Genomic DNA, 13,864 nt, shown 5'->3' with positions numbered 1-13,864 from the left:
AGGTCACCTGAATGATGATGGTTAAAGGCTCCCCTCTCCATCCCCTAGCCAGGAGCCAGGGCTGAGCACTCCTCTACCTGCCAGCCAGTGGTGAAGGAACCAGTGTAGTGTGTTGCCTTTCATTAGTAATTTATGAGCCATTCGAAAAGCAGAGAAAGGTGCATTAAAGGGGACAGGAAACTAACAGGGGCAGGGAAAGAGAAAGTGAGAATTAGCCTGGCGTGGTCATTTCTGGAAGTTACTAATCAAAAACACTGATCTGGGGTCAGGTGTCATATTCCTCGAACTGCACAAACACCTCTGGTACGATTCTACCAAACTGATCAGTAAACAGGTGGCTTTCCTTCGGTACAGATGAATGAAAGAGGATGGCGGACAGACATGTAGGGAGATCGGTGAATGAGTGAATGAATGAAGTACAAAAGCAGCTCTGCATTTTAAGGTTAGCTTGGGCAGGGTAAACTGATCCTAGATCTGCGCCTAAAGTAGGGCCCTATAAAAATCGGTTATATATTTTGCCTGATTACATTTTGGTTCTCTCCCCAAAATCCCCTTTCTCCAGTTTGTTTTTCAAGGTTTCTGGTTCCCCAATATTTTCAGGTTTTTACTATCAAAATCACCTTTTTTAAATAGAAAAACTACTAAATTGGATTTTGTATGTACACAAAAATGCTTAAATTACAGGAAAAGTTTGAGAAATGTTTATTTAATTCCAGTGCACACCTAGAATGAGGCTGTTTAGTGTGTTTTGTAGCACACTTGATGGTGAAGTTTGCAAAAACAAATACCCACTCGATTGATGCAAATAATCATGATCTTATTCTGCCAGATAAGCATAGGCTACTTTGTAGTTAACATTTAATTGAGAAGGTTTTTGGGAAACCTTTATCTACCAGAAGACTTTTCATTAGCATCATCGCTAACGGCTACACAAAGTGGCGCACATACACAAACTGGGAATTCTTGTTGCCTCCTTAGAACGTTGCAGGAAATACGAATCACTATTGCATTCGGTTTGTCTTATGATAAACTTGGGCTGATTAATACATTTGTGTTGATTCCCTACTAAGTTCAATAAATGTTTTAATATTGTTGAATTCCGTTTTAAAAAGGGTAAGTAAACAAACGCAACCACATGTAACATATGGATTTGCATTAGTTATTTATTCTATAAAACCGATCAGAATTCCGAAGAACATCCAAGTCATGTCGGATTTTTTTTCTTTCGAGGTGGTGATGTAATAATGGAGGACCCGGCAAGCCAGCCTATTCCCTATAATTTAAACTCGAACAGAATTACAGTAATTTCAAATGAAACCTATCATTTGCACTCATGACTTTTGGTTTCAATTACATTTTCAGCCAATTTACAACCAATTACTTTATGAATGTATTGTTACAAATCAACTTGCAAGGTTGCTAGCCAACTAGTCTGCTAATGTTAGCTCTACTAGCCTGATAACGTTATGCCTACATGCCTGCTAACATTACGTTAGCACTACATTAGTCTGCCAGTTGATAGTAACACCTAGATTAAAGTAAACCAAAGTTTTGGAAATACATAACACCATCTAACCAATACAGGACACCATCTAATTATTATCAAAGAGGATTAGATAGAGTAATCTTACCTAAACATAACATTAGCTGGCTGGCTAGCTAGCTATTAGCCTAGCCAACCACCACGGTTATGGTCAGCAAGCTAGAACACAGCTAAAACATAACCACAAAGCAAAGAGAGCAGAGACGTACAGATTGATGGCTGGGGACCATGGTAAACTATTTTACCAGAGTGTGCAAAGCTGTCATCAAGGCAAAGGGTGGCTACTTTGAAGAATCTCAAAAATAAAATACATTTTGAATTGTTTAACACTTTTTTGGTTACTAAACTCAGCAAAAAAAAGACATGTACCTTTTTCAGGACCCTGTCTTTCAAAGATAATTTGTAAAAATCCAAATAACTTCACAGATCTTCATTGCAAAGGGTTTACACACTGTTTCCCATGCTTGTTCAATGAACCATAAACAATTAATGAACCATGCACCTGTGGAACGGTCGTTAAGACACTAACAGCTTACAGACGGTAGGCAATTAAGGTCACAGTTATGGAAACTTAGGACACCAAAGTGACCTTTCTACGGGCTCTGAAAAACACCAAAAGAAAGATGCCCAGGGTCCCTGCCCATCTGTGTGAATGTGCCTTAGGCATGCTGCAAGGAAGCATGAGGACTGCAGATGTGGCCAGGGCAATAAATTGCAATGTCTGTACTGTGAGACGCTTAAGACAGCGCTACAGGGAGACAGAGCAGACCACGTGTAACAACACCTGCACAGGATCAGAACATCCGAACAGCACACTTGCGGGACAGATACAGGATGGCAACAACAACTGCACAAGATACACCAGGAACGCACAATCCCTCCATCAGTGCTCAGACTGTCCACAATAGGCTGAGAGAGGCTGGACTGAGGGCTTGTAGGCCTGTTGTAAGGCAGGTCCTCACCAGACATCACCGGAAACAACGTCGCCTATGGGCACATACCCACCATCGCTGGACCAAAAAGTGCTCTTCACTGACGAGTCGCGGTTTTGTCTCACCAGGGGTGATGGTCGGATTTGCGTTTATTGTCGAAGAAATGAGCGTTAAACCGAGGCCTGTACTCTGGAGCGGGATCGATTTGGCGGTGATCTGGGGCGGTGTGTCACAGCTTCATCGGACTGAGCTTGTTGTCATTGCAGGCAATCTCACAGTCGTTACAAGGAAGACATCCATCTCCTTCATGTGGTGCCCTTCCTGCAGGCTCATCCTGACATGCCACCAGCAATACTGCTCGTTCTGTGCGTGATTTCCTGCAAGACAGGAATGTCAGGGTTCTGCCATTGCCAGCGAATAGCCCGCATCTCAATCCCATTGAGCACGTCTGGGACCTGTTGGATCGCAGGATGAGGGCTAGGGCCATTCCACCCAGAAATGTCTAGGAACTTGCAGGTGCCTTGGTGGAAGAGTGGGGTAACCTCACAGCAAAAACGGGCAAATCTCGTGCAGTCCATGAGGAGATGCACTGCAGTACTTAATGCAGCTGGTGGCCACACCAGATACAGACTGTTACTTTTGATTTTGACCACCCTTTGTTCAGGGACACATTATTCCATTTCTGTTAGTCACGTCTGGGGAACTTGTTCAGTTTATGTCTCAGTTGTTGAATCTTATGTTCATACAACTATGTACATGTTAAGCTTGCTGAGAATAAATGCAGTTGACAGAGAGAGGACTTTCTTTTTTTGCTGAGTTTATATGATTCCATATGTGTTAATTCATAGTTTTGATGTCTTCACTATCATTCTACAATGTAGAAAATAGTAAAAAATAAATAAAAACCTTGGAATGGGTAGATGTGTCCAAACTTTTGACAGGTACTGTATAGTAACCACCAATCAACTACCCAGTGGTCTTGTCTGCAGCTGTCAATTAACTTAGAAGAGACGCACTAGTTTTCAAACAGACTGAGCATTTCCACTTCAGTTACTGGTCTGTAACACAAGGCTGGGCTTTAATTCTGACTTGGTGGGTATCATGATTGATTTATAGATGACAACCCTCACCTCAGTTCATGAAATATACTTTGATTCACATCTGTTCAAGAAAAGGAGGATATGGGTTAAATGGAAGGAGAGAAGGGGGGGAGAGAGGAAAGGTTGTCGGTTTCTTGAAGCTTGCCTGGTTGCTTCTGGCTACAGCAAGGAGAGAAATTGGAACTGTGGGATTACAGCTGTGTCCTTCGGTTTTTTAGATGCTGTGCTTTCCAAAAGTTATCGTTCAAAACTAGATGAAAAAGATGTATTAATATGCTAATCACTGTAGTTAATACATGAGTTGATTCCTCTTTGAATCGTTACATGTAATTATGATCGCTATGCTCGCTCACTTAAATGACTGATGACAAATGTACATGCGATGCCATTGATCGAATCCATTCCAAGCATTCCTCCATTGCAAATTGATCTAGCCATTCACTTGATGCAGATTTTACTGACTGACCTAGCATATGGAATGTCCTTTGCCTTCTCTCACATTCAACATTTTCCAGTTTCCATAACATTACCTTAGAGGTTCTGAGAGTTATAAACACAATTCTAAGAACACAAAGCTGATCAGACATGATCAGATGTTGAATTGGCTGAAGAATGAGAGGTTTAGTAGCCAACTATGTGGTTACATTGTGCAGGTAGCCCAGTCTTGAAACTCAAACTTCGCTGAGACACGTGCCAGTCAAGGTGGGGTGGTAAATGAACCAAAGGTTGCAAGCATATAGGCTGTAACCAAGAGAGCATCATTGAACGTACTGGTACACTCACCAGTGTGTCCCCCAGATTGTATCTTCAGATGGACACTGAAGGCCCCAAAATCAGTATCCAGTGGCACCTAAAAACAACATTTTTGATAGAAACTAATTGAAGATAAGATACAGGGCAACATATCTAGGCTGAGATGAGGGCGATATTAGGGGAAAAATTTGCACGTGGGCAACTTGAGTACTGATGAGGTAGTGAAGTTGCTGTGCATCAGGAAATGGGTTCATTCAGAGCCAGATCAAAATCAAATGTACTTTTAGAGGGCTGAGAAGTGGGGTGGGGTTGTCCTCTCAGAGAGAGATAGAGACACTGAGGACAAAGTCACATTGGGACTGCTGGACAGGAATAGAATAGGGAGGGGGAAAGGCGTGTTGGGCAGGTTTAATAAGGGACTGACAGGCTGCAGTTCAATCAACCCCGGTCCGAGTAGCGTTCCAGGCCCCACTAAAGCCCACGAGCAAACTTTCACTCTAGAGTAAACTCACTGAACCTGTTTCCTCCCAGTCCCCCTCTAACACACTTTAAGGGCATGTGCTCAAAGGGGACTGCCTCAAAAACCGTAGGCTATGGACTCTGCCTTCTCTGTAACAGGCAAGACACTGCTTATGCTGTAAATCAAGTTTTCCACCGTGTAAACACTAGGCGTGGGAGGTGGGGAACTATGAACTTGTGTGCGAGTGGGTATCCCCTGCTTCCCCTCCCTAAGCTATCAAACTCAGGTGTAAATCAATAGATGAATGGGGAAGGCCCCCTCAAGTGGTCTCTTCAAAGACAAACAAGCGATAGGTTACCTCACCAGTGCCAGGGTCACCAGAAAAAGAGCATGGGAAGGGAGTGGGGGGCCAAGCTACCACCCAGGTTAAAGTTACTAGATTCAAGTAAGAGTCCAAATGACAGACAACCACCCCCACCATCATAATGATCCCTACTAGGCTTCAAGACACGCACACTCACTGACTTGCACCTGCAAATGCCAGCACAAACTTCTCACACATGCTCACTGGTAAAACAGCAGCATGCCCTTTGACTGGACCAAGTGCTCATGAGCTCTAATACATATTTGCAACATGACCGGAAAGTCATACTTGTAGGCGAGCATCTCATAATCCCGGAATCTCACTCCCACAAACACTCAGCTTGACTGACACATAAAACAGCACCTCTTCACACAGTCAGTATTTTGGTGACCAGTCAACACCAACTTGCTGCACTTCAGTTATGTCAAGGTTCGATACAATGAAGTTAGTCAGTCAGTCAGTCCATTCACAACAGCGTGTCACTCTGCTACCGGTACCAAAATAAATCTTGAACAGAGCTTTTCTCTCACCCCAAATTGAGAGGGAAAGAGAACTAGAGAGAGGGGTGTACAGGCCTACAACATGAAGCTATGGTATGGAGGGATGTAATGCACACTCAAATTGACATTTCAATATCTTGGTAAGAGAATGTATCACAACTGTGTATTCAGCAAAGCTTTTGACCAAATAAATGTGTCATTGTCACATGCAGTCAAATGCTCATAATGTGGTTCAGAATGCTAAATGGAAATCATCCATGCAACTTGGAAATACAGCATTTACTGAGAATCATCCATTTTAATGCTCCAAATGTATGAGGACATGCAAAACTGCAAGAAAGAATCATGACTCAGTAGCTTAGAGACAATGTCAAACTGCACCCAACCTTTCACCTAAAAACTAACGAGGGAATGATTTTTCTGGTTAGGGTTAACAAACATGATGGACGTGGATGAGGGATACATTCATTAAGATCAAAATACATCCAATTCTGATGGCGTACAAATCTTAACGACATATGCATTAACATGTAATAACTGTTTCACTTCGGTACAGTGGTAACAATAAGAGAATGAAGACAACATGGTAAGGACAGGGGAAAGTGAATCCATTTTGAACCGGCATTTCTACTTCAGCACCACAGTAAGGGCTTGCTCAAAATGCTACATGGAAATCAAGGGTGTAGGCACTGAGATTTATCCAGGGTATGACTTTGCGACAAAGGTTATTCAAAATGGAAAATATACTCCAACAAATGCACTATAACAGACTGCTTTTCATAGTCTTAGGTGGCAATTTCATCAGAAACTGCATGTCACTCCCAATTCACACACGTGTGAATGTATGAAGATCCAATGGTTGTAATGTCATCCTTCATACCGAAATCAAAACATATATAATTATGACATTCTTTAATGTATTGTTTTTTCTTGAATCACCATCCACAGCCTTCATCAGAGATTACAATACCCTTCCTCACTGTCTTGCTGTGAATTCTAAAATGCAGCGATGCAGTGGCTTTTGGGCATTCTCTTCAAAATATTTGCATTGGCTAGTTAAAGAAAACACTGCAGATAAAATTAGGCCGGAGTGATTTAGAATATGGCATCCATCATTTCTCAATTTTACCACGAGTAGGAACAGTGGCTGTGTGATGCATTGAAAAGGGAGGATATCCCAGTCATACATCAAATCGTAATAAGTCCATGATGAGGCATGCTCATCGACAGTTTACATGGCCAACACTGCCCATACTAATATTGAGACTACTGGGCAGGGTGACTTCTGATAATCCTACGTCATTCCTACATTGCAACTGAGAATGTGATTTCTAAAAGATGTTAAAGGATAGTCTGAACTAGCCTCGGATACATTGTAGCTGTCTATCGCAGTTTTACATCATGGCGAATCACAACCAACGTTGATGATCTACATTGCAAGGCATCACTACGGGGAAAATGTAGCTACTAGCTAAATTGTCCACAACGTGTACGAATCGATAAATAATGTTACAAGCCAAGTGAATGTCCTGTACAATTAACTAGCACCATTGTGATTGAAAATGGCATATTGATGCTGAGGTTGGAGGACATGGGAGGGTACAGAAGGTGCTGTTTGTATGGATGTCAGTTTATCATCATGGTCTTCTTCAAACACAACGACTGATGACAAAAACGGCATCTTCACAACAAATGGGTTAAAACCCATTGAGTGAATAAACCAAGCTTATCTCTTACCTCAGGCGGCGGTTCGTTTCCAGCTTCCCGGAGCAGCCATTATCAGCATTCCCTCTCTCCCTCCGTCCTAGCCTCCACCACAGGTACCGGGCAAAATAACAACCGGCAAACCAATTTCCCCCCCACCCCCAAACTGTCACCCCTCTGATGGGTGAGATATCCTAATAACGAGAGGGTAGTGTCGTTTTTGCAATAAATCCCCGTCAAAACTCGGGTCTTCAGTGAGGTTAGTCTCCAAAGCGCAGTCCAGCAAGAGCGCAGGATGAACTCGGAGGTTCGGCACCGTCCGCCCGGCGCAGTGCAAGCTAGCTAATTGAACAGTTCACAGGTAACATATGTGGTACCGCTTGGGGTATCATGGCAATGGCTAGGTTGTCATCCAAAATAGACCGTATCTCGCCGTTGATGGTTGATTCTTTCGTGGCCTCTATTTTCACTCAGGAAACCATGTAGCAAACTGGCACCGTTGGGTTTATCGTAGCTGCTGAGTCTGGGAGGCTAGCTAACGTTAGCTGGCTAACTAACTAGCTTTCACTGTAACAGTTAGACCTAATATCCAACTACGTGTTGCATGTTTTGGTGAACGGAAAGATGGAGGGGATGAGTGTTTAAATAAAAAAATTAACGATTAAAATAAATTTGGGGTATTTCCGGTGCACCGCTATAACTAGCGATGTGCATTCGCAAGGGACCCCCCCTCTCTGGCCGTTAATCTCGATCACACCAGACTGCACTAGCTATCGCTTAGATGAGGGTCTGCACGAAAAGCGCGCCCTCGACACGAAGCTCGTTCCCGCCTGTCTGAGCTGCATTCCCCCCACAAAATGGCCGCCAAAACAAACCTGCGACAGTCAAACTATATACTACCCTTGGTGTGAATTTAAACATCACATTGAAAGCCTGTTCATAATCTAACGCAGCGGTAATACATTTTTATACAAACTACCTCGGGATTTAAACTGGTTTTAAAGGGTAAGTTAGCTAAGGTAGTTACCAAGCCAACGTTGCCAGCTAGCCGCAACATAGCTAGCAAGCTCGTGCATGTTTCCTGAACAACAGCCAACCTTGACGTTATCACCAATACGGTTAGCACCGTAACAAGCTAAATGAGTACATTTAGATTCACGGACATGCCGTTACATATGCTCTTAATATTAAATTAGAAATAGCACCTAATTCAAACATGTGCTTAACTCGCATGACAGTAAAACGTTACCTAATTTTCTGAAGAACTATCGGCACCTAACTAGTTATCAGTTAATCATATCGCATCGGCTAACCGTCAAGCGTGTTCAAATTACCCGCCTCTTTCGCGCGTTGACGAAAACCATTGACCAATCTGTATGGTCATTCACTCACTCAAAATGGCGGCCGGGATGAAAATTGTGTTTTGTCGCACGAGCTGACAAGCGGCGTGTCGGTTCCGTTTAAGTACTACTATAGCAGTTAGAAACCGTCATTTGGTAACGGTGAATACAATTGATATTATTCAGAAGCGCGTTCGCATGAAGTTTACCCATATCAAACTACACTGAACAAAAATAAACGCTACATTCAATTTTAGTGAGTTAGTTGGGTTTAGGCCCACTCATTAGGGAGCCAGGCCCAGCTAATCAGAACATGTTTCCCCAACAAAGGGGCTTTATTACAGACAGATATGCTCCTCAGCTGATCCCGCAGGCGAGGAAGCCAAGTGTAGAGGTCCTGGGTACACGTGGTCTGCAGTTGTGAGACCATACTTGCTCAATTCTTTAAAACATTGAGGCAGATTATGGTAGAGAATGACCATTCAATACCCTGGCAACAGCTGGTGGACATTCCTGCAGTCAGCATGCCAATTGCACACTCCCTCAACTTGTGCTTAGATTTCTGTTCAGTATAGTTATGAGTGACCATTACTTATGTCATGACAACATATTGTTCCTCTGACCATGTCTTAAAAGCGCAGAACTAAATAAAATATACAATCACTTACTGTTTTAATAAAAAAGTCAAGGTACAAAATCACATTTAAGTCTAAGTGAAACATACATAGGTGTAAGCCAGTCTTGTTTTAACATCAAGGGGAAAATAATATTTGACTTCAATGATAAACTGAAACAGTTCTTTAAAAGCATTAGATTTCAAATGAACGTGAACAAACAAAAAACAAAGTTAAAATCAATATATCAGGCTTTCCCTCTGTACACTACTTTACATGGCACTACAGAGTTAATTAGCGACGTGAATTCCACCCCGACACCCTCCCCCCAGACCAAAAAACGTATGTACTTCTAAACCGTCCAAGCTCTGGAGACAGGAATACTAAAATGGTCAGTTTGGATATGGGTGTAAGCATGTGGGGGTCCAATCAGTGCCTTGCTAAATCCCAGTGCTGAGCACCCCCCATGGCAGAGGTGGATCCACAGAAAAAGTCACTATGCCACAGCTGCTAAGGGCCAGTTCACTTCTTATTCTTGGGAGCAGGTCTGTAGGAAGGAATATTTTATGAATTCATACTATAAAGACAAAATACATTCTACATGGTGGTCATGTCAGAATTCAGAATTATCAAAATGCAGACCATATACAAAAATCTGCATTTTAAATTTAGTGAGTTTTGTTTGTTGCTTCAATAGTGACTAGGGGCATGCAACTATAGTTTTCCATCACAGAAAATATATTAAAGCAACACACTCGGCACAAAATGGCTTAATTCATCAGACAACAGAAGTGCAATGCTATTTGGCTAGCAGTCACACAAGTAAATGTGCTTACAATGAAAAGGTATTTTTTGCTATGTTTATCATAGAAATAAGTTAGCCAGCTACATTTCCTGTTTTGCTTGACGTTTATCTTGCATTTTACCAGAGAAAGGTAGGTTACGCCAAGAAAAGTACCGGAGAAAAGTAGCTACACAGCCAGAACGCTGTCTGAATATGCCATCCCAAGTGGAAAAGTGCAACTGAAACAAAATTAGTCTGAGCAGAAAATTGCAATAAGCAGTATTTACAAAACGCAGCAAGATACTTGTTACGCGTTATTTCATTAACGTGACCCGTGTATATTTAGAAACAAGCATTTCCTCACCTGTAGATTCCTACTACGATGGCGTGATCTCTCTCATAAGGCTCTAATGTCAGCTGCTCCTGGGGCTTCATGTTTTCCGAGCCCATCTTCTTCACCTCCGCAGCAAACACAGCCTCCGGTGCTGCCGTTGAATCAATGCAGTTTGCCTGGAGGGAGACGAGACAAATGTACTTTAATCCCACTGCAACTGAGGCACCGGCCCCCAGTAACAGCAATCTAGGTTGCTCCTAAAATCAAAAGCTTTGCAGTTCAATGCAAAATGTTCAACATCTAATATCTTAGTTTGCCTGCTTAAGAAAAGTATTCCAGAAGATGGCACCACTAACTCTGAATTAACACCGTTTTTGAACAGTCTCAATGTTTTACCTTGATTGAGATGACAAAGTGACCTCCGTTCTTAAGGAAATTGTGAGCGTTGAGTGCAACAATTCTGGTCTGATCAGGCTGGGCCACATCAGCGAAGATGACATCTACCATGCCTGCACAAAGAGGGTACAGCCAGAGCTTGTAAAATATACATAAACTTCCACAGTATTTTCGCATCAGTGTATGATTTTGATGACTTACCAACAAGCATGCGGTATTTGTGTGGATGCCGGGCATCCTCAATGATGGGAATGATGTTGGTTCTCTTTTTGGCAACATTGAGCAGATCACGTCCTGACCTGTGAGAGAACTCCACAGCATACACAAGACCCTCCTGCAAAACAGAGGAAAAGTCTCATTACATGTACAGGGATGAAGGACCACACTTCATTGTGATAGAAGTTAATTGTTCTAAACAAGACCATTATCGAGTAGCCCAACTAAACCAATGACAGTTCTGATTATGTGGGGGAAAAAATATACTCACAGGTCCAACGATGTCTGACACATGGGACACTGTCGTCCCTGATGCGGCACCCAGGTACATGACCTTCGAGCCAGGTTTGATGTGGATCTGATCAACTCCTCCCAAGATGGCTGCTGCCAGCTTTGACCGGAAAGGGTTCCACGCTCTGTACTCAATCTTCGTTTCTCCTTCCTCGACATTCATCCTTTTTTCTCCATACACGGACTCCCCAATCACCATGTTCTTTGTCACCAGGGCATCTTCCTTACCACGGCAGATGAACACTCCTGAGGGCGGGAAAATGGAGACGTATGAAATTACAACACTCCAATATATTGGGAAGTTTACAGTTAAAAATAAACATTTTGCACAAGAGTGGGTGTGCTGCTGAACACAAACAATAGTGCAACTACAGGCCTCTGCTGGAGACAGCTTGTATTGCACAGCTCCAACTTTTCCACTCACCTTCATGTCTATGAGGCTCCACAGTGACTTTCCTGCCAGCCCCGAAGCCGCCACGTCCACCTCTACCCCTGGGGGTGCCACGGCCACCTCCACGGCCTCTGAAGCCACCCTCGCCGCTTGGAGACCTAAATCCACCTCCTGTAACAGGGAAATAACAAGTAATGTCCAGTTCGTGCACAAATTAACCACGTGCAGTAAACAACTTTCATCCATGGCAATTGCACGAAACTTGATGTGTTAAGTCGCATTAGGTTGTCTTGTGACCTCAAATATGTGATAATGCTCATCAGCCAGGTAAACTTACACAAGACGGAACAGGCATGTACCTATAACATGTCAAATAAAATCTAGCTGTTTGACTTACCACCACCTCTGCCTCTGAATCCTCCCCGTCCACCTCTATCTCCAAAACCCCCCCGTCCACCACCTCTGTCTCCAAAGCTCCCTCTTCCCCGGAAGCCTCCTCTGCCTCCTCGATCACCACCCCGGGGGCTGAATCCTTAAAGAATATGAAAACAAATTGAGATTAACCTTCAAATGTATGGCACATGACATGGCGCAAACAAACGAATGAGATGCTTCAGATTGATGGTACATGTTATAGTATAGATTACTTCTAGAATCATAGATGCCAACAACTAATGCATGGTGGAATTGATACCCTAATAGCGGTTCAAATGGCTACAAGGAACTTAGAAATGGAATAGGACATTCAATATTTTTGAATGTCTAAGAGTTAAGTTTGCCAGCAAACTAGAAGACTGCATTTGAGCGTGAGTGGTAAACCAAAGATAGTGGGTAAACAGCATGACACGGCCGTCAATGAATATAGATAATGCAATGGGCTAGTTAGTGACCTGGTTACCAATGCTAGCATGTTGCGAGCACATGTGCCAATAACGTTTGACCGATATTTGGCTAGGCACTCAAATCAAAATCACGCAAAATAACAAAAATAGGTGTGTTGTGTGCGAACAATAACTACATAGATTGCTTGAAAGCTAATTAGCTAACGTTAGAGCGTATGAACACGTGTTTAGTTTGTGCCATGCGGGCTGTACCATTGCGAAAAATGTGCATTAAATCACAGAAGCAGCAAAGACAGTCCAAACACTTTAATATTAATGATAAATAATGGAATTGAACACAAACACGTCGTACGCGTAACTGTATAGTTAGCTACATGCACCATTTACTTGTCCAAGTTGTGTGAGAGAAATCATGGCTAACGTTACTGCTCGCAACACCAGGCCGGAAGATGAAACTTCACAATAAAATTTGGCCTTCACAATAGTAAGACTTACGGGCATTTACATTATGTATCCCCGTCTACTCAATTGGTCAAATAAACTTACCTGGTGTCATAGTTGGTAAATTGCTGTGCTCTCAATCTAAAACAGCTCAAAATTGTTTTGCTCGGTCTTCTCTATCTTCCTCTTCTGAACACGCAGCACACACTACCTAGCAATGTGGCCATGCGTCATCAGACTCCTCCTTCCCATGATACACCACGGTCTGGACGCTCATCTTTTTCAAGGGTGTCAATAATTTCGGACTTTCTCGTCTTGAGCCCAAGACCACAGAGTTAAAAAAATATATATATACTGCATGCAGTCCTGACGGATCATAAAGTCATATGGCTGACTAAGAATGTGCAGTAATGATGATACGAAATACTCTATTGGGAACTGCTTAAATTTAAAATCTGCTCAGCCTGTACTACTTAAGGGAAACGGCTTGGTATAAGAAGATGTGAGGTAGCTGAGCTCTCTAAGAAGCTTGATCTTAATTAGAAAGCTAAATTGAATGATTTACAGAATCAACTAGATATATTTTATGAGGAAAAAGCTAGAGGAGCCTCTATAAGATCCAGAAAATAATGGCTTGAAAAGAACAACAGATACTTTCATTTGGAAAAGAGAAGAGGGAACTCAACACACTCCGGAAATGTAAGATTAATGGGGATAGAGTTATCAGACTTTACCACTAAATTAAGAGAATCTTTAATCCTTCGATAACAGTTTGAGTGACTAAGGATCTCCTTGATTTTATAGAGAATGTTAACTCAGTGAAAAATCCAATCGGTCTTGATGTCAAGATTTATCCATT

The 13,864-nt window shown here is 42.5% G+C and overlaps 2 protein-coding genes across 2 annotated transcripts in view; both read right to left on the bottom strand.

Moving 5' to 3' along the window:
- The window catches only part of LOC112227537 (dual specificity tyrosine-phosphorylation-regulated kinase 1B-like), a 78,107-nt gene extending 69,980 nt beyond the window's left edge, over positions 1–8,127 (bottom strand). The window contains exon 1 of the mRNA XM_042309761.1: positions 7,390–8,127. The gene's annotated coding sequence lies outside the window, so the exon portion shown is untranslated. The remainder of the gene's footprint in view (positions 1–7,389) is intronic.
- Positions 8,128–9,351: 1,224 nt separating this feature from the next.
- Positions 9,352–13,265, bottom strand: fbl (fibrillarin). Its single transcript, XM_024392292.2, has 8 exons — positions 13,111–13,265; positions 12,120–12,254; positions 11,756–11,893; positions 11,312–11,577; positions 11,026–11,158; positions 10,825–10,937; positions 10,459–10,604; positions 9,352–9,857 (listed from the first exon to the last, which is right to left on the bottom strand). Exons 1-8 carry the CDS (start codon positions 13,118–13,120, stop codon positions 9,833–9,835), a joined length of 966 nt encoding a protein of 321 aa, XP_024248060.1. The 5' UTR covers positions 13,121–13,265; the 3' UTR covers positions 9,352–9,832.
- Positions 13,266–13,864: the final 599 nt, after the last annotated feature.

The sequence above is a fragment of the Oncorhynchus tshawytscha genome, linkage group LG03 (assembly GCF_018296145.1).
Source record: "Oncorhynchus tshawytscha isolate Ot180627B linkage group LG03, Otsh_v2.0, whole genome shotgun sequence".
NCBI lineage: Eukaryota > Metazoa > Chordata > Actinopteri > Salmoniformes > Salmonidae > Oncorhynchus > Oncorhynchus tshawytscha.
This window is presented reverse-complemented; position numbering and strand designations above follow the sequence as displayed.